At 42.0% G+C, this 26,158-nt stretch overlaps 3 protein-coding genes across 5 annotated transcripts; all 3 read right to left on the reverse strand.

Annotated features, from left to right (window-relative positions):
- Window positions 1-6,778: 6,778 nt before the first annotated feature.
- Window positions 6,779-10,706, reverse strand: snx10a (sorting nexin 10a). 2 transcript variants are annotated; one of them, XM_071500003.1, is made up of 7 exons: window positions 10,402-10,706; window positions 9,026-9,073; window positions 8,779-8,865; window positions 8,579-8,679; window positions 8,160-8,258; window positions 7,872-8,066; window positions 6,779-7,337 (listed from the first exon to the last, which is right to left on the reverse strand). In XM_071500003.1, exons 2-7 carry the CDS (start codon window positions 9,056-9,058, stop codon window positions 7,196-7,198), a joined length of 657 nt encoding a protein of 218 aa, XP_071356104.1. In that variant the 5' UTR covers window positions 9,059-9,073; window positions 10,402-10,706; the 3' UTR covers window positions 6,779-7,195. The 2 variants fall into 2 exon arrangements, with proteins under 2 accessions (XP_071356104.1, XP_071356105.1); XM_071500004.1 differs by having other exon boundaries at window positions 7,057-7,334; window positions 10,402-10,549.
- Window positions 10,707-13,955: 3,249 nt separating this feature from the next.
- Window positions 13,956-16,931, reverse strand: cbx3a (chromobox homolog 3a (HP1 gamma homolog, Drosophila)). 2 transcript variants are annotated; one of them, XM_071500007.1, is made up of 5 exons: window positions 16,791-16,931; window positions 15,739-15,890; window positions 15,354-15,510; window positions 14,865-14,959; window positions 13,956-14,594 (listed from the first exon to the last, which is right to left on the reverse strand). In XM_071500007.1, the coding sequence occupies exons 2-5, from the start codon at window positions 15,882-15,884 to the stop codon at window positions 14,468-14,470; spliced, it is 525 nt and encodes a 174-aa protein (XP_071356108.1). In that variant the 5' UTR covers window positions 15,885-15,890; window positions 16,791-16,931; the 3' UTR covers window positions 13,956-14,467. The 2 variants fall into 2 exon arrangements, with proteins under 2 accessions (XP_071356108.1, XP_071356106.1); XM_071500005.1 differs by having other exon boundaries at window positions 16,640-16,825.
- Window positions 16,932-17,077: 146 nt separating this feature from the next.
- Window positions 17,078-23,380, reverse strand: nfe2l3 (nfe2 like bZIP transcription factor 3). Its single transcript, XM_071500002.1, has 5 exons — window positions 22,488-23,380; window positions 20,658-20,738; window positions 20,025-20,138; window positions 19,451-19,910; window positions 17,078-19,332 (listed from the first exon to the last, which is right to left on the reverse strand). The coding sequence occupies exons 1-5, from the start codon at window positions 23,001-23,003 to the stop codon at window positions 18,563-18,565; spliced, it is 1,941 nt and encodes a 646-aa protein (XP_071356103.1). The 5' UTR covers window positions 23,004-23,380; the 3' UTR covers window positions 17,078-18,562.
- Between the last annotated feature and the right edge of the window lie 2,778 nt (window positions 23,381-26,158).

The raw sequence follows: 26,158 nt of genomic DNA on the forward strand, positions 1-26,158 counted from the left end.
CTCATCTCCTCTCAGGCGGCTGGGTGACAGAGAGAGATGTTACAGCGCAGAGACAGCACAACCAGCCACACTGGCAGGCAGGTGTCACACACACACACACACACACACACACACACACACACACACACACAGCCAAGGCAATGCACCTGCATGCAACATTAAGATCCCCGTCTTTCCTCCCTGGCTTCCTGGCTTTCCCCTGCCTCCTACTTCTTCCTCTTGTCCACCACCTGTGTCTATCTGTCTCCTGCACCCCCCACCCCCTCCCTCCACCCTGTCCATGTACCCTGTAAGTGAGCTGTCTCTTTGCAGGCAGCGGCCTCCTCGTCTGCTTCTTAGCCTCAGACCTGAGCCTGTCAAACGCCCACCCTCCTCCCAATACCTCCCATCCCAATCAATGGGAGCACCATGAATATTTCACACACCTCAGGCAGGCAAGCTGGAGGAGGAGGTTGAGAAGGAGGAGTGTCCCGGTCGCCTGGGGGGGAGGAGAAATGGCGGAATGACGGGGTGGTGGTAGTGGAGGGTTGGGGGAGGAGGGTGATATAGGCTGTCAGGGCGCCAGTGTGGTGGAGAGATGGGGCTTCTCTTCCTGAGTCAGACAGGGCCAATAACTCATTAGAGAGAGAGAGATGTAGAGGTGAAGATGTGGCAGAGAGGAAGCGAGGAGGAGACGGAGAAGAGAGGAGAGCTCCTCGCCACAAAAGCCAGGAGATTTTTTTTTTGTTTTGTTTCCTCCGTGTCTCCTTTTGCCTTTCTCAACCTCCTTCCTTCTGTCTCTCCTCTTTTTCTACTGACCCTTTCCTCCTCATCTCTCCTTTTTTTATTACCCCCCATCCTCCACACACACACACACACACCCCTTCCCCTCTATCCCTCGGCAACTCCTGCAAACCCCTCTCCCCCCCTCCTCTCCCCCCTCCTCCTCTCCTCTCCTCCCTCCTTCCATCTGTCTTTCTTGCTGCAGTGCCCATGCTGCCAGGCAGTATAAATCACATCTCTGGGCTTGGCTGCAATGGGCCTGAAAATAAAAAGGCATAAAAGTGTCGGGATGAGCTACGGGCTGAGGGGGAGAATTCCTTTATGATGGGTCTAAATCCTCCTCCTGCCCTGCATCCTCCCCTACACACACACACACACACACACACACACAAACACACACAGATTGCTTGTATACGCGTGCACATGCACAACATACGTCTCTACTCTGAAATTATCCCCCCAAACAGCAGCAGTTTGGATCTCTCACTCTTGTTCTTGCTCTCTCTCTCTCTCATAGACACCTGTGTGACCCTCCTAACACACAAGCACACACACACATGCCCGTGATCAGAATTGAGACATCCTCTCCCCGTGCTCTGGCATTAAAGGGACAGTTCAACTAAAACTCCAGTCTGTCTCTGTCATCTGCCCTTGGTCGCATTTCTCTATAAGCGTTTGCAGCGGCCCTGGAGACAAACTGCTCTTCTTTTTTACCCCCAAAGAGCAGAAAGAGATGAAGGATGGCAGGAATGTCAGCTACAAATTGGTACCAGTTCACTGCAATTGATTCAAATGTGCAAAGGCAGGATGAAAGAGAAGCTGTAGGCCCTTTGAGGTGGTCCAGCTTTTGTTATTACTGATGTAAATGCTATAGGAATGAAGATCTATAAGCTTTCTACAAAAATGAAACATCTGTCATTTGAAACAGTGGACATAAGGCCTTGCAAAATGACGCAGAAACTACAAGTCACAGGTTATAGATGGATAACACCTCTGCAGACAGTGACTTTCATATTTTGGGGACCTGAAATGATGAATTTTGTTCTCAGAATTGATATACAGGGGGCTCTTCTGAGGTTTATTCTAGTATTAATGACGGGTAAATGCAATGGATGTGAAAGTAAATGTGCACCAAGTACCTGAAGTCGTCCTTCTTCACTGTCTAAGATGGATTTTACAAAGGTTTTCAGCCTGGATTATAGCACAAAGCAGTGTCACTTTACTGTGTATAATGGTAATTGTGGACAATTTATGATCTCTCCAGTCTCCATCTATGTATCGTTCTGAGTAAATAAACCAATAAAAAATGATTGAGGTGCCCTATAACATATTGAAATGCACCTGCTGGCAGAGATGCATTGTAAAGGTTGTCTAAATGATTATAGGGATGAAGATGGAGGTGAGTGAAAGCATGGTGAATGGGCAACTCCATCACCTGCAAAAAATCAACCTATAGCTCAGAGTTCTCCTTTAATCTACGTCCTGATGTGCACTTTGTCAATTCTATTAGATCACGCTGCGTGTGGTTTGAGCACACACACGTACACACACATAGAGTGATGATGATAATGGTGAGCACCTCCCAAGGTGAAGCCTATTCAGTCACAGTGGGAGCCATCTCAGACCTAATTATGCTTGGTTTGGCGTTTTAACTGTATTGATCAAAACGCTGAAACAAACGAGAAATGCTTATCAAGCTGGAAAAGAAGAGCCCTCAGGATTTGGTGTGTGTGTGTGTGTGTGTGTGTGTGTGTGTGTGTCTGTGCATGTGTCTGTCTGTGTGTGTGTGTGTGTGTGTGTGTGTGTGTGTGTGTGTGCATGTGTCTGTGCATGTGTCTGTCTGTGTGTGTGTGTGTGTGTGTGTGTGTGCTCCACGGGAGTGAGTGAGAGTGATGGCATAGGTCTGAGAGGTGGTGAGATATTGGTGGTTATAAAAAATTGCAATTCTGAGGTTTTGAGTTATTAATTACAGCCTCCCCTCCTTCACCCCTTTTTACCAGCCATTAGAAATACTGCTACACACACTCACACACACACACTGTATACACCCACATATTTCTACACATATACGCTCACATATGCAAGCCTCAGGACACGCACAAACACACACACACACAGGATCATGCACACACTCCCGAACACAAATTAGCTCGTCCATACCAGCACTAAGTGCACAATACCCTGCTCTGATGAGCAAGCTCCCATCGACCTTGGAACTCTCGGGAAAGACAATGCAAGGGGAGCCATGCTGTGAAAGGGAGGGAGGTGGTGGGGGTGGTGGGAGTAGATAAGGTGGAGGGAGGGATAGAGAGAGGGTGACAATATATGAGAGAAGGAGGGAGGAAAGGAGAGAAAGAGGGAAAGAGAGAGAGAGAGTTTATAAGTGGAGCTGCTCAGTATAGGGCAGGAGGGCAGCGCTCCCTCCCTCCATCTCAGCTCATCTTGAATGCAAATGTGGTTTCTATACGGCTCCTTTGTGCCGCTTCTAACTGCTCCAGAGAGAACCAATTACAACTGCTCCATTCACTCAGAGAGAGAAAGACACGCATGGATAGAGAAGGGTAATTAATAAAGAGATAGGAGGGATGAAAGAGGAGGAGAGGAGGTGAGCACATACCTGTGGAGGATCTTCATGTAGGACTGGAGCAGGATATTGACATGAACAGACATCGACATGAGGCTGCCCTGGCTCATAATTTCTGACCAACTACTCCATGAAAGGTCAAAGGTGAGAGGTCATTATCAATAACATCATTAGTGTAATGTAGAGTGTGTGTAATACAGAATCACACCGTGTAGCCCTCAGTAAATATGTCACCTTTATCTTACAGTTGTTATTACCCTGATCGCTTCTTTGGGGAACTGAACCCCGAGAATTTATTGAATCAAAAGAACGCCATCCGGATGACATCACCCTCCATTCCTCTCCATCTTTCTGCAGACAGATACTTGCAGTGCCAGTGTCGTATCCTGTTGCAGTCACAGTGGCCGGGTGGCGCTGCAAGGTATGGTGGGAGTTTTTATGGCAGTCATTTGGGCTGCTAATATGTCATCTCCATTAGCCAACTTTTAACACTCGCAGATAGATGGCCCTGTGACATTTATCTGTGCGCGGGTCGTATTTTAGCTGTTAAATGGCTGGTGATGTGCGGAGTGCGTGCAGAATGAGTGTGTGTGTGTGTGTGTGTGTCTCTGTGTGTGTGTGTGTTTTAGGCGTGCAAAGGTGGGGTGGGGAAGGGAGAGAGAGAGAGATGCATTGACTTTTAATGATGCTCTGTGCAATAGCACTTTAGAGGTAATAATCACAAATACAATGCAAGTCATAACCTTTGACCCTCTTGCCTGGCGCAAAAAAAAAAAAAAAAAAAAAAAAGAGCCAGGCCTCCTTATTCAACAGTTAATGGCTGAGGTACAGTGAGGCAGGCCTGCAGCATCAGCAGAAAAAAAACACCCAACTCCGACAGAGAACAGCTAATTAACTTAGCAGTCTATGGAGGGAAAAAGAGAGGGAAACAGAAAAATGAAAGAGAGGAAAGAGGAAGAGTGATAGAAAGACACAAAGTAAGCACAGGGGCAGAGTGAGAGGTACGCAGGCTAATTGCTCATATGGATTTTGCCATTGTTGGCTTTTGTAGGGTCAAGGAGGTGAAGTCATTCCCTGCGGTGGCTTCAGGTGAAACTCTAAATGAGCTAATAATTTAGACTCATAAACTAATACTAATATTGATGGCCGCCACATACACTGAAAAGCATTAGAAGGATTCCTACCATTAAACAGCTGTAAATATGATATAAGATCTTGTCATGTAACTCATCACGTACGGCGGGACCTTTCCTCCCCCCTCACACATAAAAATATCAGCCACTGCGCTGCATCAAAAAGCTGAGAATGTGTTCTGTGTATTTTTATGTGTCGCCTACGGGAGCCGGTCACCTGTCCAGAGGCACTGAAGTTGACTAATGTGACAGAAAATTAACAATTAAAAATATCACACGGGCCCAGAGCCACTGCAACGTGGTGCGTTCACAACTCAGTGGACACCCTAATTGCTTCGAAATACAATTGGGTTTGGGCTTTGTTTGGTGTTTTGGAGGTATGAAGCGCATCAATGCACACTGGAAATTGAGTTATAAATTACTGAGCTGAAATAGACATGTACCGTGAATACTCAATATCCAAATGCTAGATGTTCTGCTCTACAAACAGGCAGATGTGTGCATGTACTCACACACACACACACACACACACACACACACACACACACAAACTCAGGATGCCACCGCTTGCAGTTGCATTTCATTTTGTCAGAAAATTGACTGGCTCTGAACCAAACAATGCTTGTGTGTGTGTGTGTGTGTCATGCTGTATGCCTGTCATGGGGTTGGCGTTGATAAGGTCAACCTGAACGGCAAACACAGATGGAGAGCTCCAACCACAAACCAAGGGGACTCGGGAAAATGACAGAGGATGAGGGGAAAAGAAAATGTTCATTCATCTACAGCTTTCCCAATAGGGTGTACATATATATGTGTGTGTTTGTGTTCACAGCTGTCAGTGTGTTTTCAGACACTGTGTGTATGTATGTATCTGGGTCTGTGTGTGTTTGCTGTGTGAATACGGCTTGGTGGCTGGTGCGTGAAGTCACTGACAGCTTCATTATGGCTTGTGCGCACAGGGAGACAGCACCATCCAGGGGAAGGAGAGAAGAGGACAGAGACACACACGGGACAGGCCAGGTTTACAGTTGGACCGGCCCACGTCAGTCCAGCGGTTGGTGGAGGAAGGGGGGGGGGTGCAGAGGACAGCTGCTGTCTCCTTTAATGAGTCTTTGCTTCTTTCATCAGCTTTCAATTTGCAGGGTTGTCCAGCACTCCTGCACTGCCCCCACCCCCACCCCCCACGCTCCTGTAATACACACACACACAATTCGAGGCTGTCTTGTTTCTCTCAGGTGAATCGCAAGAGTGGTCTGTAATAGTTGAATTAATTTGCTGTCTTCCTTTAATTAGACCTATCTCACCGGGGACAGCTGTGACACAGGGCTGAAGTGTGACCAGCACGGGACCTCGTCTTGTCAATAACACAGATGATGCTCAAATCTAACAGAGCAGGATATCGACATGAACATACACCAGACCGCAGATATGGTACATTAATAACCATCTACAGCAGCTTTCAACACAAGTGAACATTGTAGTCTTCAGGGAGGTAGGATTTATTACAGAGCTGCTGTATTAGACTGCATTAGTTTGAGCTGTACCTGATATGATGATAACCTTTCCCTCTCATCAATATAATGCAGTCCAGCTCGACATCACTGGAACACTACAACCTCAATAATAAACATAGTTGACTATTAATACCTCACATTATTATTTTTAATAACAGTAGAGTTTATGGTTCAGCTTTCATAAGTAACGGGTGTAACTAATAAAGTTGCCACTCAGTATAGATACACACATTGTATACGAAGGTTTAATGGTCCTGTGTTTTCCTGTCACAAAGAAATTCAGTTTTGTGTGACTGTGACAACATTGGAGTGTAAACACAAGTTCATAAAGAATGATTGTAACTGATGGGATTGTGAACTAGAAAAATCACTGAATGTTTGACATTAGTCAGTCACTCAGGGAAGGAATCTGAGACTGAGGTCCTTTTCTAAAAAACACAAACCCCAAGGCAGAGCAGACTCATTTTTTCTTTCACATGTTCTCTCAAGTGCTGCTATAGATCAAGTGTTGATATAGACTCGGGACAAATAAATGTGCACAACTTTAAGATTCATACTAGAGACCACTCTTTAAAAATAATGTACATTAATAATGTGTACAAAAAGGTCTGACTCAACTTCATCCGCATTGTGGATGAAACATCCCACCACTGAAACCACTCGTGGTCCTGTGAAGTCTACACTCCCTCTACTGGGCTGTTAGAACAGTGCATGAATTGTATTCATCAAGATAAGTTGCATGTCTCAAAATAGAGCCAAAAAAAATTCACTAGCACAGTCAGATGCAAGTCTGTTGTTCTTTTAAAAAGACAATTTATTTATCCATTAACAAATCATAAAAGTATTCTCAAATGTTTTTCTAAAAGACCTGTCTATAATTCAAAACACATCCCTTGCTAGCCACAGTACAGCTTCAGTGCTGATAAAAATATAAACATAGGAAATATTTAAGAATTTACCATTACAAACATAGGTTTTCTATACATTTTTTAAAATATGAAAAATATTTTTTTCAAGTACATACTAAATTAAATGACCAAGGCATTGCTTTAAGAGAAAGCTAAAGCAAATTATTAAAACAAACGTTTAAGGGGAGTAAGGAAGTTCACAGAAGTAAAAGTTTTTTGCTCCATGGAGTGTCACAAACAGGTTAGTACATCCATGTCCAAAGAGAAAGGAGGTGGAAGTAGAACTGCTGTGCATCAGGGATCAATGAGTGCAGTGTGGGATTCTGAAAGACAGCTGAACAGCTCTGGGTCTCTGTCAGAGGACTCGTAGAAGGGGAGCGGGCTACCTCGCATTGTAGTGTCCACGCTTAGTCCCATGCCTGACGATGAAGAGCTGCTGTGAGAGGAAAAGGGGGGGGGCGGGGGGTACAAGGGTCAGTTCAGCATTAACAGACTGCAAACTGCTCTTTCATGTAAACCAGGGGTTTTCAAAGTCTGAGCCCCCCCATCCCACCTTACTTTACATACTTTATTTCGCCTAATTCCTGGATGCCTATGGGATCATGATGATGATGTTTTATATCATAGACACTCAACAGTTGAGCCAAGATAGCCAAATACTGCTGTTTGACATAACTTGAGACCTAACCAGGTAGATAGAAAAGGTCTGTCCTAAGGCTTTTATTAGTTTCTGACTCTGGAAAAGTGGGAAAACAGTAAAATTTTCCACAACTACTGTATCTCTGAACTATCTATTTAACCAAATCACACACATTTAAGCTATTTTACCTGATCTCCTTTTGATAACGAATGTAATAACCTTTCCCTACTATTTACTGAGCCTCCCCTGACACTATTTGCAGCCCCCCTGGTGAGGCCCATCTCCTACTTTGAAAACCTCCGATGTAAACCATTCTGTCAAAGCTCGTACCTTTCACAGTCAGAGTCACAGGAGCCCTTGTCCTCTAATCCACTGACGTAAACCCTGCTGCAGCGCTGTATGGCTTCGGCCACTGTGTACCTGGTCTTACCAAGAGCGCACTTGTCAATCTTTGTGATGCTGAGGTCCGACTGGAGAAACAGGTGGAGCCGACTGTCTGATAACATCAGTGGTATATGAAGAACACTAGAGAAGAAAGGATATTAAAATGAGACAAAGCCAAACATGGAGCTATGACAGAGACATTTAAGTAGTGCCAAGATAAACAGAGCAACTCACCTTTCTAAAAACTCTCGTAGGCCTTTCATCCTGTGCGAGACCTGTTCTGTGTTCCTCAGACTGAAGAAAGGGTTCCACGGTGGCAACTTCGGTAATTCCCTGAACAAAGAATATCACAGAAACTCCACTTAGAAAAAAAACCAAAAAAAAAAACAAAACACAACTTTTGTTTGTTTGAAGCCAAAAAAAAAGAAAAAAAAAGAAAAAAAGATTTGTCATTAAAGTCAACTATCATATGTCAAAACTTATATAGTAGAATAAACATCTTTAAAAACAATTTCAATAAAAACTGAACATCATAAAGGAGGATTTATTGCAGGACTGTTGTATTAGACTACATTAGTTTTAGCTATGCAGACCTAACAAACTGCGAGCAGAGTGTATAAATATCAGGGATATAAACTTGTGACCATACATACATGATTAGAGCATTCTGTTCCAGACAATGACGGAGCCAGACAAACTCACTGTAACGTCTCCTTACACAGGAGGTCTTCTTTCGAAAACACATGCTATTGGTCTACAAAGAAACATTGATTCAGTGGGACTTTAAGCTTAAGGACATAAACTTCAAGACAAAATTACCCAAAAATAACACCTAATGCTTTTTGGCACTTACCTGTAAATAGATCTCGTAGTCGACATGTGTGTGCCAGAGGTCATCTTTATGTTGCCTTGGATTTCGAACACAAACGCTGATAAACTCCTGCAAGATTCAAAACCAGCTCCATTACTTCAAAATAAAAATGTATTAATTAATGAAAATACATCTAGATGTGTTTCAGAAAAACTATTTTCCCACTGGGCGTCAATTTCAGGACATCAGACAGGAGGTACAGTGTGAAGGTGCACGCTTAACCACTTACAGTTTTTGAGAGATTGTCCAGCATGCTGTCCATAACAGGTATATAAACCTGCAAGAAACAGGTTCAAGTAAAGGGTCAATTGCATAGAGAGACAGTGATCTCAAATGAGCACCTGAAAGCAACACATCAATTCAACTGTTATGGTGCATTTTCATTAAGACAGAGGAAACAACCAAAGTCCACTTTCAGTGAAAGATTTGTTTTGTAAAGCAGACGCTTGGCAGGCAATTAATACTTTGAGGACTCAAAAGTGCAAACATTTGGAGCTGATGTAGCAAAAAGGGGAACAAAGGGCAAAGGAGAAGGATTTTGCTTGCGATGGGGAAATCATGGCTCTAAACACCTTAATAAGGACTCACATATACACACACACACACAAACCAAAGTCACAAACAATGAGAAAGCCTTTTCTGGCAAACTACATGCAGAAATACAGCCAGCTCTCTTTTTCAATGAGCTCACATGATAGGCGTATCAAAAGGCTTCAGCAACACGCTGGATCATCTGTCCCTTCACACCAATGAGACACAAGTCATCTACAAGCCCCAAGTCCAAGCTGAGCAAATCCATAACCTACGTATGAACATCTGAAAACAAAGTCCTGAGGCTACACCAGAGAGTGACCTGAACCTAACTCCGCTGACACATCACATGACATCATATGCCTCAGTGGAATAAAGGTGTCCTACAGACACCATCTTCTTGTTCATGACAGTTTGTTGTTGGCGATTTCACAGGTCTTAATTTAAAAATGAACAAACATCGCTGCTGTTTAAGGAAATCGATAAATTCCACACAATCCCCCTCTGGCTAAATGGAGTCAACAGGATGCTGAAAGTGCTATCTCAATGTAGCAACTTCCATTATTCTCTAACCATGATGCCTCACTTAAAACACTGTACTTTGCTTTGGGCTGCAATTACACACAGTTAGCACTCTATATCAGAGATTTATGACCAAAACATAATATGGCATCTGCTAGCCCTTACCCAGGATCATACAGCACAGCTGAAACAAGGCACAGCAGAACCCAGACAGGCAATCACTTTTTAAATGTGCACTAAACAAATATCCAACTCTACTGATAATAAAATAAGAATATTACAGCTAATTAAAAGTGAGAAAATCCACTGGACATCCATTTTGACAAATAAAAGACCAAGCTAAGTTGATAAGGATTTTCAAAGTTGGCAGAAAGACGAGGAAGAAAAGAAACTATAACCACACAACTTCCACACAAACTATATTAAACCTTTGCCAAAAAAAAAAAAAAAAAAAAAAAAAAAAAAAAAAAAAAGGGGGGGGGGGGAGAAAAAAAAAAAAAAGAAAAAAAATATAGCATTTTTCCTTAATTCTACTTCAGTTGATAGTCCTACCTTTTCCCTTCTTAGCTTCAGCGGCGGCAGCAGCAGCAGCAGCAGTGATCCGGGGCTGGGGAGCGGCCAGGAGCAGCTCAGTGATGTGGTTCGAGGCTTAGCTCCGCCTGGACTGAACTACACCGCTAACACTGCTGCTGTATTCACTCGGTGTGACCTCTGCCTCAAGGCTGGTTCACGCAGGCCACGCCGCTATAAAACATGCACGAAACACACAAAATAAAAGTCGTAAAATTCAATTGTTTTACTAAACCATACGGACGGACGATAGCCCGATATCGCGCTTGAGAGAAACGTGTAGTGCGCAGACTCAGTGGCGGAATCAGTTTAAATGGTCTCACCTGGTGGTGGGGTGGTGGGGTGGAGGGGGGGGGGGGGGACTGATGGCGAAGAAGTGGAAAGTAAACGGGTGGTTATACTATCACCTCGAATAACACGAGTAAGCTAAGATATTAAATTCACCATTAGTACTCTAATAATACTCTAATCGTTTATAATCTCTTGGAAAAAAGTTTTAAATTACCCTTCTGTCAGTCCATTTCTTTTTTAAGTGAAGTAAATTACCTACTATTAATAACAAAGCAAATAAAATGTTTATTGTGTAGCATTTTAGAACTTTATGAGCCGTGTACCATTTGTATTCAAATTTACATTCTCACAGCTGAAAAGAAAACTCCAGCACTTGGTGAATATTTTACATTTTTTGGAGACTCTTAGGTCACCCAGCATTATATTGTGGGTGGTGTGGAGACATCTTTCAAAGTAAAAGTAAAGATTTTAGAACTTCAAGTTTGGAAATACAATTTACAAAATATATCAGGAATTCAAGCAGCTATGTGCAGACTTTATTCTCCAGCAGTGACTTATTGGAAAATATTTAATGTTAAATCCTAAAAGACAATTGTCTGACTAACATGTGTGGCACCGTGTAACCCCTGTCCTCTTCCAGTTAAATTTTCCTCTGAGTGACAGCGAGAACTTTGCTGTTCAGGCCCAAGAGGTGTGTAAAAGAAACAACAGTGCGACCACGGACCATCCTGTCTCTCTGTCAGAGTTCTACTGTGCATGGTATTGTGCAGTCTTCATTTCCCATAGAGAAAAAGAGGCAAAACAACAGACCTGAAGCTTATTTGGGGATATTCTATCATCACAGCATTATAGTTCATTTAAACCAACAACCCAAATTTTTAGTTTCACTCTTGATTCAGTATTCTCTCAAGTTGCCAAATTATCAGATATGACACCTACATCACTCACTTTTACTATTTCCACTAAATCAGATACAAGCAATTACTCTCCTGATGCAGGATGCACTCTTTACGTTCCAAGCCACAACACACCGTACTACCACCGTGGAAAGAATAATATCACCACCTATGCACATATCGCCTGCAATTACAGTTCAGATTTAAGAATAAAATCAAAGAACTCTTACCTATGTCCTCAAAAGTCTGTTTCAAGATGCTACCCAGCTGAGGAGTGGAGGTAAACACAACTGGTGAGAGATGTGACCTTAAATAAATACTCCTCTACCTCAGGTAACGGTACTAAAGGGAGGCAAAGGTCTGCTAATTTTCATATAAAGGTCTCGTTATCTTGGGTGACATCAGCAGATAAAGAATCTTTCAGTTTTAACCTGTGATGGCGATTTTCATTTGGTCTGAAGTCTCCAGATAACGTGATTGGCTGCATATGGCCAATAAGTGCAATTCAAGAAGAGGTGAAAGGAAAAGCTGACTCGGTAAACTGCTCCATGATCTGGTCTATAGATAACCATCATGTGCCACAAACACAAAGCCACAGATGATGTCCTGGTAATGCAGTCAGGGGTGTCCACACAAAGACCTTCTCTTCACTCATGTTTACATTTTTAAAAAAACAACTGTATTTCACTTGTTTTACAATATATTAACAACCCGTATCTACCAAATGAGATGTTGTGAAATAAAGTGATTTGTAAGCTTTGACACGACCATCAGACGAAGCAGCAATATGAAGACACCCCAGTTATAGTTTCAGAACATGTACAATTGAAAGTGTTTGATGATGATGACAATGATGATGGGTTGACATTGCCATTGAAGTTGTCATGTGTAGGTGTGTGTTCTAAAGCTGTGTTGACATGCTCTGAGGAGATCTGCATACAAGTGATGACTGTGTTGCCCTGATAAGAGGTTTGATTTAATCAAGATATATAAATGGGAGAATACCTGCTTTCCTCCTGTCTTGTCTTTTCCTTAGAAAAAGTGTTTACATGAACCTGCTTTCTTGTTGTTCCTGCATCACTGTTACAGCTGTTGTATGTACAAAGCATACACGCACACAGACCTCCTGATCCTTATGAATCTCATTAGGACCTTTGTGATGCGGTGTCTTTGTTTTGGTAAAATGTCGTTTTGCCACTTGTAGGCCTGCTTTCATGCCCACATTCTTGATTGTTTCTTGACAGGATTCATTATGATAGGTCTTGATTATAGAAACAATAGGCTTGAATAGGCTTTCTTTAACAACATTTTTAGCCCTTGAAAATTGAGTTGCCATAGAAACATCATCTGCACTAATGCACAAAGGTCCAAAGTCCATCTCCCACATCCTAATGCCAGTCATGAGACTGGTTCTCCACAACAGAGGAGAGGGAGATAAGCCATCTGGTGACATGGCCCATCGCTGCAGATCTCAACTGTTTGTTGGAGGAACTGAGCTTTAAGGACATTAAAAGGTGTCACCACGGACTGCCAGGGGTGGAAATGATTTACTCAAGTATAAGCAGAAATGCCACAATGGAAGAACGCTGTTACAAATAAAATCCTACATTTAAAATCCTACAAGTGAAATGAGAGTCTAAATGTTGTTGGGTGGTTAGGGAAGCAGTGGCAGTGCTCACAGCTCCAAATCCTGAAGGTAGTTCAGACTAGAACAATGTATCATGACTGATAAGCTTCTAATTTATGTAGTCTTGATGTAACAAAGAAGATAAACAGTGAAAGTACAATATTTCCCTCTCAAATGTATTGGACTAAAAGTGTCAACACCGACAAGTTGTAAAGCCAAGTCTGTTACCTCAAAACTGTGCTGAAGTACAATACCCAAGTAAGAATTCTTAGCTACTCTATTTATAGCTTGATCAGATTCAGGTAGACCAGCAGGGTTTATTCATATTGTATCAGGGCCACTGAGTTCCCATCACAGTGACTATCACTTGATTAGCATGGCTGGGCTCTTCAGGACCCTCAGGCCTGTCATGTGCAGGAGAGAACAAGGAAAGGAAAACATGATCTATGACAAGAGGTCAAACTCCTTGGGGAGCAGCTGGAAAAAGCTTTTGTTACTGTGGTCAAAAACAAACACTATGGAATGTTTTTTATCTTCTTTGTGGTTCTGGCACAAGCCCAACGTACAGGTTTCAAATATTACTATCAAAATAAAAGCTCTAATTACTCAACAACAAAACCAAGTATTAAAAACCAGATTCATATTTACAAATTTGTATGTGTATTTTTCTTTCCAATTTTTAATACACATTTCCTTGGGACCATAAAAAGTAAGCAATGGAATTTGGTCACATAAAACCTTTATTAGAACTTCAAATAATATTTACAGACAAAGTATACAAATTGTACTTGTAGAACAAAACATCAGCACTAGTGTGAAAAAAGAACAGGCTGCATCTCACATGAGATTGAGGCGGTAATACAAGATGTGGTTGACACAATAAACCAAAGTAGTCATTTGGAATTTATACAAATTTCACCAGGTATGAAGATAGGCAGCGGTGGGCTCTATGAAAGTATGGTTTCTAGACCACCACCACCACATAAAATCATAGTATGATACTGGAAGACTTATCTCATTATACATCACAACACCATCACCTGTTTTCTCACAATCAGCTCAGTTACTATGTACAACAACATGTCTCTCCTTGACTGCCAGACAATTCAAGTCTTGAAACATCTTCAACAATAACTAAGGTAGCTAAAACTAGAAGGCAAGCCAGGGAAGAAAAGTCAGTCCTGAGGAAAAGGGCATAGGTGGTGCAAAGGACTGGAGGGACCAAAGTAAAGTACTACTGAGCTTCATCCTCTGGACAGGAATGCCATGTCAGTCTCTCCTCATAGAAGGAAATGACCACCTGAGGGCAGCGAGTGTTTGCCTCACGGGCTGGGACCAAATCTGCTTCATCTGAGTCTTTCCTGAGGAAAAGGACAAAGGAGGAGGAAAACATTACAGCAACTGTGGACCCCTGTCCTCCACAAAGCCTTTTTTTTTTTTTTTTTTTTTTTTTTTAAATAAATACATTTAAGAGGAAAATTCTGTTAAAGCAACAATACACAGGTGGACTTGCATTTCATGCAATTCTAATATATTCAACAAAGTCAGAATATTAAATGTGTTAAAAAGTGCAACACATGCAAAAAAAAACAACAACAATAGTTTGCGCTGTCACTTCCTTGTGTACTCACCATTTCATCAAGAACATCAACTCCCCGCTGCTATCTGTTGCACCAATGATCCGTTCTGGTTCGAGGTTTCTAGCAAAGCCACGCGGTTTCTCAGCCTGTGCGCGGTGACAACAGAACACATGAGCATATGCAAGACACTGGGTCACCGATTTGTATCAGTTTTTTTTCCCCAGATGACATAAGGCAATAAGGATTCTGTGACTTATTATTGTGTGATCTTCAGGATAGATTCAATAGCTGCAGAATTTCAATAACAGCTCTTACTATATATATATATATATATATATATAAAAATAATATATTATAATATATCTTACTGATTTAATGCAACTATGCTGCTATAGCAACTTTTAGGTGGCCTGTGCAACAAGGTCAGGATTACATGAGGTATCTGAATATTTATGTGGAGGATTCCCATTGCTTGATTTATCTCGTGTCAATAAGTAAAGTACTGGTTGGAGAATCACGCAAAACTATTGGTGAACTCACCACATCTTTCTTCTTTGCTTCTGTCTCTGGCTCTTCTGTCGATGCCTTCCTCTTTACGGGAGCAGGCTTCTCTGTAATGTTCTTCTGTGATTCCAAAAATGCTGAAATCAGCTCTGGACAATCCAGGTTCTCCTCTGGCTCCCAGGTATTGTCGGCACTACAGGAGCAGGAGAAGAGTCAGCATTTGCATCTCAAGAGCATCTCTTAACGGTCTCCCACCAATAAAGATGCAAATAATGTATCAATTTGTAAAATTGGCTTCTCTGCTGAACGTTAGCTTCTTCATGCAACCACAATGATTATGGACAAAAGCATAGCACAACCCCATACCAGGGAAGCACTTCCAGCTCAGCGGGAGGGGGGGCAGGTGTCCCAGGTAACTCACTCTGTAAATCCTTTCCACTTCAAGTAGAATTCTACTTTCCCATTGACAATTCGCTGGTCCAATACTTTTTCCACAACAAACTCCTCAGGTTCTTCCTGCGTCTCTTGTGTAGTCTTCTTTCCCTTGGCATTCTGCTTCTTGCCCATGTTGTGCTATAAAAACGAGAAGCATGGAAATTGTAACTGTTGAAGTTTCTCAATGCCTCAAGTCACATAAATATGCATGAAGGCACCACTCTTAACCACATTACAGTAGAGGGAAACAAAAACAACACCAGCATGACCCATATCTGCCACAGATGAAGGACTACTACAGCAACCTAAATTCATGACTGATGTTATTGTGAATGAGAAGTGCACGGTAATATACATAACCGTGGCAAATAATTACTTTTATAATGCTGGATTGAGACCAAGATTTGTTTGCCAGGCGCTGTGCCAAAGCTTATTCAAAGCTAGCCAAAAGCTATACAAGATAACACTATGTACGTTAGCATGCGTGCTAACTGTAGCTGGTATCATTTCAGGCCTGGGTGGGAAAGAAGATTTCTTCAATTACACATTAACAGTACAACGTCAAGTCAGACGAGTGGGCTGAACAAACACCCTAAGACATGAGTTAGCCTAGTTGTTTTACATTAGAAATTTCACTGAATTGTGGTTAACGCCAGATTCGCTAAGATAAAAACACTCAAACCAGCTTTAAAGGCCCAAGGATGCAACTAAATCATGGAATATACGCTTCTGCTTTTAGCTAACTTACGCTAACGTAGCCAAAACACTGCAGGATATTGAGAGATACATTAGCATCACAGACTATTAGCATACACAACAATGTACTCATGAAAGAAGGCGTTGATAATAGAGCTAGCGAATACTGTTAGGGTAACATTATGGCTCACTCTTTCCTCGCAAATTGCATGATCCATACTTGGCACCACTTGGAAAACAAAGCTATCGTTAGGTCGCTTGAGTCAAAGTGTTGCGGCATTTAAAATGAGTGCATATGCAACCTAAAAAACAAAAAAAATCGCGTCAGTGATGCCTCCTTACCACGCGGTCAGACACCTCTTTATCTCTTGTCTGCTGCTCCGCAAGACGGGCGCCAAAAGCTGTAGTCGTGAGTCCCCTACGGAAGCCTAGAAGGAAAACGCGCTTCGCTCTTTACCTTTGCGGTTGAGCCCATTGCTCCTTGCTGCTCTCAGGACCGAAGGGCCTACGCCGGAGCGATCTGCTGTAATGGTTGGACCAAGTTATTTATCAGCATATGACTTATCTGCATGACCCATGAAAACAGCATAAATGATTTGAACTTGTGAGCAAGAAAGAGACAGAATTAGTTCTTTTTTTTTTTTAATCAGAAAGAGAAACACCTGCAAGAGCATTTAAAATTCCCTAAGCATTAATACAAACAGCAAAGTAAACTCTTGGTCAAACCAGGAAATTAAATACAAATTTGTGAGGAACTAGGGGGGAAAAAATACTTCATGAGTCACACTATTATCTACTTTATGCACTTTTCTCCATTTAACGCACTCACTCTGGTGACTGTATAAAGCAGTGTTCCCATGAATAACATGGCAACTTCTACTAAATACTAAATCAACTCTCATATTCGCAATATATAAAAAGCAACATCCAAATGACATTCAATCTTATTAAATAGAGTTGGTGATTGTATTTTTTCTTTTTTTCAGAAATGGGATGCTTTAGGTCCACGTAGGACCATTTTCGTTTTAATAACGAGGGATTTGTAGTTTATGAGTGCACTTAAGTTCCCCCAAAAAAGTTTTTTTTTTTTTTTTTTTTTTTTTTTTAATTCAGCCCAAATCTATAACACAAACTAAGGTGTGAGGTAGAATATAATCTTGCCAAAACTTTTCAGTACTTAAAATCAAAGGGGTTAAGCAGTATTGTGCTTCCATATTAATATAACACATTAAATGGTTGACTCTTAAAAACCTGTTATGATAATGTTCGTCTGTGTCTCATGTACACACGCACGCAGTAACCAAAACACTTATCAAATGCAAATTAAGGCCTTGTCAGTTTAATCATTGGTATAATGTACGTCATCAAGACATAAAGAAAAGAACAAAATCTTTTTTTTTTCCTTTCTAAATTTCCATTCAAATTTCTGTTGAACAGCACAAGCCCTCAGTATCTGAAACAAATCTGTAAACTTTATGCAACGTCCCAATAGTAAGCACTTTGAGATAAAGTTTCCATTATGAAAAAAAGATACTGCCCTTGACAGTCTCATGATGCATATAAGCATTTCAGGAACCTCAGAACCTTTAATAAATACAATCTTTAACCTCCTCCTTAAACTGAATAGGTATACATTGAGAGGTGAGATTACATGGAAACAAACAAACAAACAGAATCATCCTCCTAGATTTCTATCTGGTAACTGTCATGCTGGCCATGTTGAATTTTAGACATGTCTGGTTGTCTATGCTTATCTGTAAAAACAACAAGACTCAAGGAATTTAATGTTAACAGGCACAAAGAGAGACTGATAGCGTTGCCAGCAGCTTAACTGTTCCCTTAAACTGCTCCTGGTGCCTTGTCCATCTTTAATGATCAAAGAATCTCCAGTGTGTAAGCTACATTTTTCCCATGAGACATTTTATTTACAGAGATTTTTTTTATTTATTTATTTATGTTCTGAGTTTTTCTTTTTGCAGCTTTTGTCGATTTAGGCTCCCAACAGCGGTGAATCCACACACGTTTATGAAAGGAGATTCCAAAACCAGAGTCAGGTGAGTAAGTTCAGAAATATCCAAACTGTAAAAGCTCAAGTCTCAGCTGGCAATACTGTATCACTGCTTTTTTTCTTTCTTCCTCTTGTCTGTTTTGTTGCCAGTTGCTGTGGAAACAGCAGGCCGCCTTACAGGTTGAACTACTACTCTCCCATTAGCCCCGCACTGCAGGGTGAATCTTTCTGGGTTCAGAGGCTGTCCTGACTCATCCCTCAGGCGGGCCAGGACATCTCTGGTCAGCTGCTTAATCTGCTGGCCCACAGCACCCATTGTCTTGGCTGTGAGCTGTTTCTCCCTCAGTAGCCTGTCTCTCTGAGCGTGTAGCCGTTCCACCTCTTCCTGGAGCCCTGTGATGGCATCTAATTTGCGCTTGCGGCAGTTTTGTGCTGCCAATTTATTCTTCCCCCGTCTGCGGATGTCCCTCAGGAGTGTCACCTGTTCAGGGGAGAAACCGTGACCATCAAGAACCTCCAGGAACTCCTCCACAGGCATGTTGACGATCTGCAGGACAGAGAACGGGATGCACATGGCACGGGCACGCAGCTCATCACGGCTCAGCTCCCTCTCATCCAAGCTTGGTCCATCGTCATCGCTGAGAGGCTCCTCTTTGATGCCTTTGTGGGGGAGTGTTACTGATGGTTGGTTGAAGAAAGCCGGCGAAGGGTAGCTGTGGTCATGCCACACACTCTCACTTAGATCAACAGATGACCACGTTGTGGTGTAGTCCACGATGCCTTTTGAGGGGACTGAATCCACATCACTGCTGTAGCCTGTTGCTCCACACTCATCCTCACAGTATGAACTGGATGATGATGACATCTCAGATGAGCCTGTACAAGGAAGGAGTTAATGACTGTGTTAATACATATGATAAACACGTTCTTGACTCCACAAGCAAGGGATATAAATATATTAAATCTACGACTATTTCTAAAGATTTGAACCAACCTGGGGAGACTGGACCCCCAGAGCTGCTCTCCAGGGAGAGACCGGAGTCCGAGTCCAAGTCCTCGAGGACCTGTGGGTTTATACTCTCCAGACAGCCCATCAGCTGAGTGTCCATAGTGTCTAGGCCTCCCAAACCTAGCTGATTGATCTGGTCAAACACTGCCTCATCCAGACAGCCACCCAGTGCACTGTGTGATGACTCATTTCCAGTTAAATTACATACTGAAGCAAAGGGAAGAGCGGCCAGGCCCAGGGCCATCCCTGGTGACACATCTGAGTGTGAGGAGCCCGTTGATTCCAGTCGGAAGAGGGTTCTTTGTTGTTGTGTGACCGGTCTGGCCTCACCTCTGTCCAATGCCACACCGAAGGCACCAGCACCAGTTACCATAGCATCATGCAAACTGACATCCTGGCTGATGGCACTGGTGATGTCTGTGTCCGTGACAAGAGATTCCAGGTCCTACACATGAGACATACATTCTAGTTATGCATGCGTTACTGTTTACAAACTGATATTAAGCCTCATGTAAAATTCATTTAGAGGCATCTGTGATGAACTTTGGAGGCGACTTACATCAAGGTCAGTGACAGACAGAGAGAGTAAATTGCTCCAGTTCTGGTCAATATCAATGGTGGGAGGATGTTGGCGTCCTGGATCAGACAGTGCAGTGATACCTTCGAGCAGACTCTGAAATAGACAAAACGTGCACAGAACACAACATTTACACATATGTTTTGTTGCCACACTTAGGTCCCAATGTGAATAAAAGTGTCTCAGTGTTTAAATTATTTTAAAGAATATACGTGTAGTATACCTAACCCTAACCCTAATGCAAAAATGTTATCATAAGAGCTTTTTAAAATGTTTTCTTCATAGATTCTTAGGTACTGAAACATTTACTCTTTCCCTGAGAGAGATGGTAGTTATTGAGTTTCAACATCCAATTTAACAGTGTTACCAACATTGCACTAGGATCAAAATGGTGCAATTTAAGTGATGAAGTCATGTCAGAAAGTGATCCCCTGGTTAAAAATAGGTACAATGCAATTTACAACACTGTCACATGTAAATCTGATGTAAGTGACACACTGACAAACACTATAGTGTGTACTCTTGAAACAAAACCAGTACAGCGACTTTTCAGAAACACTGATGACAACAGTATGCAGCGACTAATTAAGGCAACTGTGACAAACAACACCATACCTCTTGTTCCAGTGTGGAACTGTGAGCCAGCTGAATGAGTGGAGCAGGTTCTTCCTCTTCTTTAACTTTAGCGTCATCCTCCTGGAAGGAAGATGGAGAGAAAGGGGAGATAGAATTGGGGCACAGGAGAGTCGGAGGATTCAGGATAAAGGAGAAAGAAAAGAGAAAGAAAAGAGAAACAGTCAGTTGGTTTGCTGACACACAAAGACCCTAAACACCATCACATTTCTGGTTCAGTGACACCAGTCTAGCCACTGCAGATAACTGGACACCTTAAGCAACGCTTGGTGTTCTGCAGTTATAGAGAAAGGGTGTGTTTTAATAAACAGTTGTTTTAACTCCAGAAGGAACTGAACTGTCTTGAGTCAACAATTAACTTCAGCTGCCTTCGTGGTTCTGTCTTTTGAGATGCAACAGAAATGTGAAGTAAGTGAAGTGAAAGTGAAGCTTATTTCAATATACTAACTAACTGATAATCCTAAGAGATGACCTAACCCTGTTGTAGATGTTGTAAGACACTTCTGATACATCAAGTACAGCATTTAATGTAGGTCAGCAGCTGTCTGCCACAGGCACAATATTCTTCATGTCTCCACACACAGGCAGAAAATTATTTTCCTCCACCTTTTAGCCTAATGCTGTATCTCACCCACAATGATTGCTGAATCAGTTCTTACGTTAATGCCAGGGGCAAAAATACACTACACCAGCAGAGTTCTGCCCAAGCCCTGTCTGAGCTTGTCAACTTCTACTAGAGAAGCTTTTCCAGCTTAAACTGGCCCCGTGAATGGAGATAGTTATTGATTTTTTTTTTCCTGTCAAATATCACAGCTGTCCTCCTCTCCTTTGAAACATTGTATTTCCACAAACCACAACATCTTGCACTGCAAGCAGTTAAGTCGTTACTTATTTAGCAAGAGAGAGGGTAAACAAAAAAAGATGTGTCAACATCACATTAGCCATGTGAACAAGAACCCTAGGAGGAGGCAGTGTTCAAGTATGGACCACTGCTTTTGTGTAAGCAAATAGGGTGTGGGTCTAAGCCTCACTTCTCCACCTCTCAAGGCTCGCAGCTGGCAGCTGAGTCTAAAGAAAGGGGATATAGTTACACAATTGACCACATCAACTGCCCTCAGGACATAACATCCACCAAGCAGCTGTTTAGACCCTGTGCTAGAAAAACTGGGTTACTTGGAGAATTACTGGTCTTATTAGGCTCTTATTTGTGAAGTCAGTTCTATTGTCCCTATATAACTACTAAAGTGGGCTCAATGTGGCAAGTTCCACACTGAAGAGTGACAGGTGCAGCAGACAGTTGAATACTTGTGGTGCTGTACATCAAACTTAACTGTCTCCTTAACTGATTGTATGGATAAGTCTGTTGGTTTTTTTGTTGTTGTTGTTTTTTACCAGTTAGGTGTTATTTCATCTTTATTATTTATTGCCATGATGAGTGGAAGTCCCCTAATGTAAGTAGACAAACTTTTACAACCTAGCCACACAAATGTGAAAGCGAATGAACATTTCACGTGCCAAGAGGAAATGACATTGTTCCCTACTGGACCAGGAAATGTTGCAGCATAATAAGTTACTAGTTACTAGATGGATGGACAACCATCATTGTATAATATGAGCCAATGCTGCTAGTTAGCTAGTGATAGCATTAGCCTTTCAGTTAACCATTGAGGAGGTTTTAACTCTAGTTCATCACCTATTTTAGTCAGTGCTTTACTTTATCTGACCAACCAACCTTCACTCACACACTCTCTCTCTCTCTCTCTCACACACACACACACACACACACACACACACACACACACACACACTTGCCTCTTTAAGAAACCCGCAGGCTCCAGCGCTACAAGGCCCATGTCCGAGTCCAGGGGTTGTTTGGCACACCTCTTGGCCACTGTCAGGCAGGTGCTCACTGTCATCCCTGGCTCCGTCCCCGGGGGTTTCTAACCCTGAGCTGGTGTCAGTGTTGTTGCTGGTTGAAGGCCCGCAGTCAGCCCGGTCAGTGGCAGACACTTGGTGCACCAGCCATGCGTTCAACTGTGTAGGGAACCGCGGGGAACCAAGGGTCCTCACCTCGTCTAGCAGCCGGCGACTCGCAAAGAAATAGTCCAACTCGGGACATTTCGGGTGCACAGTGTATCCGTCAAGGGTGTCCCTAAGACTATGAAAGGGTGTCTGGGTGTAGGCTGAGCTTGGTCCCAAGTTAATCTCTAACAGAGGCGTATAATAGCCGCTTAAGTAGCTGTCGATATCTACACGAACTCCTATTAAACTGAGTAAGATCGTTAACTGAATCAGGCCTTCTGTGAAGTATTTTTTCGCGATTTGCATTTTCTAAATACTTTCAGAACTGCAGATTATTGCGAAATCCTGACCCAACAGTTCCTCTTTCCCCACTGGACAAAGGGAATAGCCTAACAAAAGAGCACGCCTTCCCCTGTCAGACAAAGAGGTCCGCCTGTACCGGCGAAATTGTAGATAGCTATGCTAGCTGTTAGCAGTTAGCCATCCGCTTTAATTACCAGTTAACGGGAACCTCTTGGCGCAAACATAGCGAAACGTCCCTCTTCAGTCCCTTACGGTGGAGGAGTTATTCATCGGCGATACCTCGCTATTAAAACCTTCCTGGCGCTGTTACTCAAAGAGAAAATGAAACATCTGAAAGGCTAAATGCTGCCAACCTAATGTGCTGCTACTGGGGAAACTTTGTTTCAGATTTGCATAGCTCATGCAGATTGGACCACAGCGCTCACCGTTAGAGAATATGATTGGACAACAGGATTGCCAGTTAGAATTTTGACCAATGAGGACAGGGGACAGTTGTTGACTACCTCCGGCCTCCACCCCATTTATAACATCTTACACTATTTCCCTGAATAATGTCAGAAATGAACCTTATATCCCTTCGAAAACACGCATGCCCACACAGTTTAGTACGAAGCAGTAATTTCTCACACCTAGAGGTACACCGATCCTGAAGGGATTTCTCAGGAACACGGTTTGGCTGCAATTCCGGGAGTGTGCTACTGACCTGCATTTGTCCCATATCTGGCCTACTGGTCAGTGACTGAATTACAGTTTGAACTTGTTCAACAACTTCCCAACAAAAGGGAATACCAGTGGCATCTACATAAACATCTTACCACTGGACATCTAAAACTGACGACTTTATACTTTTTGTCATGAACGCTGGTGAAAAGTTTGAAGCCTAGGTCCACTCATGTAGGCTAGTGTTAACTATTCAAACATGTAGCTTTTTACTTTCCGGATTACTTTCCGGATTAGTTGAAATTATTCCATTTCAACATTGAAATTATGCTCACACAGCATCACTGATAATAAAATAATATATATTACACTATGGTATAACAATCTAAAAGGGGCCATTCTTCACAATGAGATATTTTTAGTCAATTTTTCTGATTAAACTCTACTTTTAAGTCAAATATTCAATGCATTTATGCTTAAATCCAGAATAGACTACATTTACATTATGTTATTGCTATTTTGGCTTAAGGATCTAAATACTTTTAATAAATCCTGCACTGTTCATGATGTTAGAATGGGAAGGTGGGAGGGAAAAGGAGAGGACTTTAACCTTCAACAGTTCAGTTGTAGGTCACACTATTAGACTGAACACAGTATTATCACAGAAATATAAAATGAAACATTAGTTCCTCTCAGATCAATATGTTGCATTTGGACTTATCATGTTGTTGGTAATGTAATGAGGTCATCTTACAGTATCTTTGGTCATGAGACAACCATTAAGATATCTAAATTTGTTTTGCCAGTTGTTTTATAGTCCAGGATCCTGTCCCTCTAATCTGGATCATAATGTTTAATCAGAGCTATTGGCCTGTTATATTCATTGCTCATATCGCTCATGCACATGCATGTTTTCCATCACCCTCAAACTGGTTAAACAAGATGAAATTGCCCTTTGTAACTTTTTGAGGTTGTCCCCTCCAGCTAAGGAAGATTGATACCTACTGTATAGCTACACACTGTACCTATGCAATACCTATAGGAGTCCTGCACTCCTGTTAGCTAGCTGTTCACTTCTACTGCAAGAGAGACACATGATGATCAAGGTGAAATAAGAAAACACTATGTGGTATATTTCTCTGTGGCCTTTAAAACCATTATGTGAAATGTGTACACAAAACAAATGATAAACATTACACAAAATAATTGCATTTGAGGAGCTCAGTCTGTTCTCTTCCAAAATCTCAAGCATAACTAGTTTGCCTGTATCAAGGCGATATCAAAAGTGGTGATTTTATAATACCCGTGCCTATATACACACAGACATCCAGGGTCTCTGTCTGGCCAGAATAACACTTATTTGCTGATATGTTGTTATCCAAGGCCAGTGCAGGCTTATGTCAGTGGTGTGTACAGCCTTGAGCTAAATCAAAAGAAAAGAACCAGGAGAATTAAACACAGATACTGTTTTCACCTTTAGAAAACCTTTATTGTAAAAAGAAACAATAAAATACACACAGGACTGTACACCAAGTGGTGGAAAAAACATCCCTTCGCTTAAGTAAAACTAAAAATAGCACAATGCAAAATTACTTTGTTACATGCCTTCAGAAATTCTAACTGGCTACTTAAATACTTAATACTTAAAAGAAAGTGATGACATAATACCAGCAAGATGTAGCTTAAATACCACAGGTAAAATTATTCAATATTCATGTCACAAACTGGCTCAGTGAATGTGACAAGACGGGAGTTCAACTAAAAAACAAACAATTTATTATAACTAAAAAGTAACGCAAATAAGCAATGGGGTGTAGAAATCAGTGAGTTTAGCCATGAAAGCAGTGCATGGATGAGTAGGATATGTGCTGTGGAGGTGTTGTATGTGCAAAAACAAACTATGCCAAAATAAATGAATGTCAGCAGCTGGAAGGGAGAGAACAGGTAAACACATGGGCCAGCTTTTATAGTCCAAAAGGCCTCAGGTGAATGGCATCAGCTGATGACCCTCCTACATCAGCCATTGGCCTACTGAGGTTGGCCAGGACAACCTCCAAGGCAGTGGGAGGGGCATCACACGCCCCCTCTTAAGATCAAGGTTCCACCTTCACATCTGAAAAACAGGCAAAATGAACATACCAATACCAGTCGGAAAATAATACCACAGGGTCATAAAAATGACAACCTCACATTCCCTCAGTTTAAGTCATTCTCGGAGAGCCGTGTACACTACAATGGCTTTTACCCAAACATGCAATATGAATATGAAGCTTTACAACGACCACTGTACCCAGTCTTACCAGATCTGTTCCCCCATCCAGCAAGCTTGGATCCAGAAAAGCAATTTAAGGATGAGAAACGGCTAGCAGAACAGGAATTGAAGTGATTGCAAGTGACAAGTGAAATGGTAACGAGTGCATAGCAGGGGAACTTTCTGTGTACCCCCATAATGTATAATGCAAAATAGTACCTACCTCAGAACACAGATCTGCGTTGTA

The sequence above is a fragment of the Trachinotus anak genome, unplaced genomic scaffold (genome assembly GCF_046630095.1).
Source record: "Trachinotus anak isolate AG129_WGS33_773 ecotype Australia unplaced genomic scaffold, CSIRO_AGI_Tana_v1 ptg000016l, whole genome shotgun sequence".
In the NCBI taxonomy this organism is placed as follows: Eukaryota; Metazoa; Chordata; class Actinopteri; order Carangiformes; family Carangidae; genus Trachinotus; species Trachinotus anak.

Coding starts and splice junctions, on each gene's coding strand:
- snx10a (XM_071500003.1), bottom strand. CDS start 9,058: ATGGACAGCATGCTGGACAATCTCTCAAAAACT. Junction 8,680..8,778: donor ACTACGAGATCTATTTACAG/GTAAGTGCCAAA, acceptor GTTTCTTTGTAG/ACCAATAGCATGTGTTTTCG. Junction 7,338..7,871: donor TGTGACTCTGACTGTGAAAG/GTACGAGCTTTG, acceptor TTCCTCTCACAG/CAGCTCTTCATCGTCAGGCA.
- cbx3a (XM_071500005.1), bottom strand. CDS start 16,666: ATGGATCATGCAATTTGCGAGGAAAGA. Junction 15,511..15,738: donor AAGTGGAAAGGATTTACAGA/GTGAGTTACCTG, acceptor CTGCTCCTGTAG/TGCCGACAATACCTGGGAGC. Junction 14,595..14,864: donor TTGATGTTCTTGATGAAATG/GTGAGTACACAA, acceptor CCTTTTCCTCAG/GAAAGACTCAGATGAAGCAG.
- nfe2l3 (XM_071500002.1), bottom strand. CDS start 23,003: ATGCAAATCGCGAAAAAATACTTCACAGAAGGCCTGATTCAGTTAACG. Junction 20,139..20,657: donor GTTCCACACTGGAACAAGAG/GTATGGTGTTGT, acceptor TGTCTATTTCAG/AGTCTGCTCGAAGGTATCAC. Junction 19,333..19,450: donor TGGGGGTCCAGTCTCCCCAG/GTTGGTTCAAAT, acceptor TTCCTTGTACAG/GCTCATCTGAGATGTCATCA.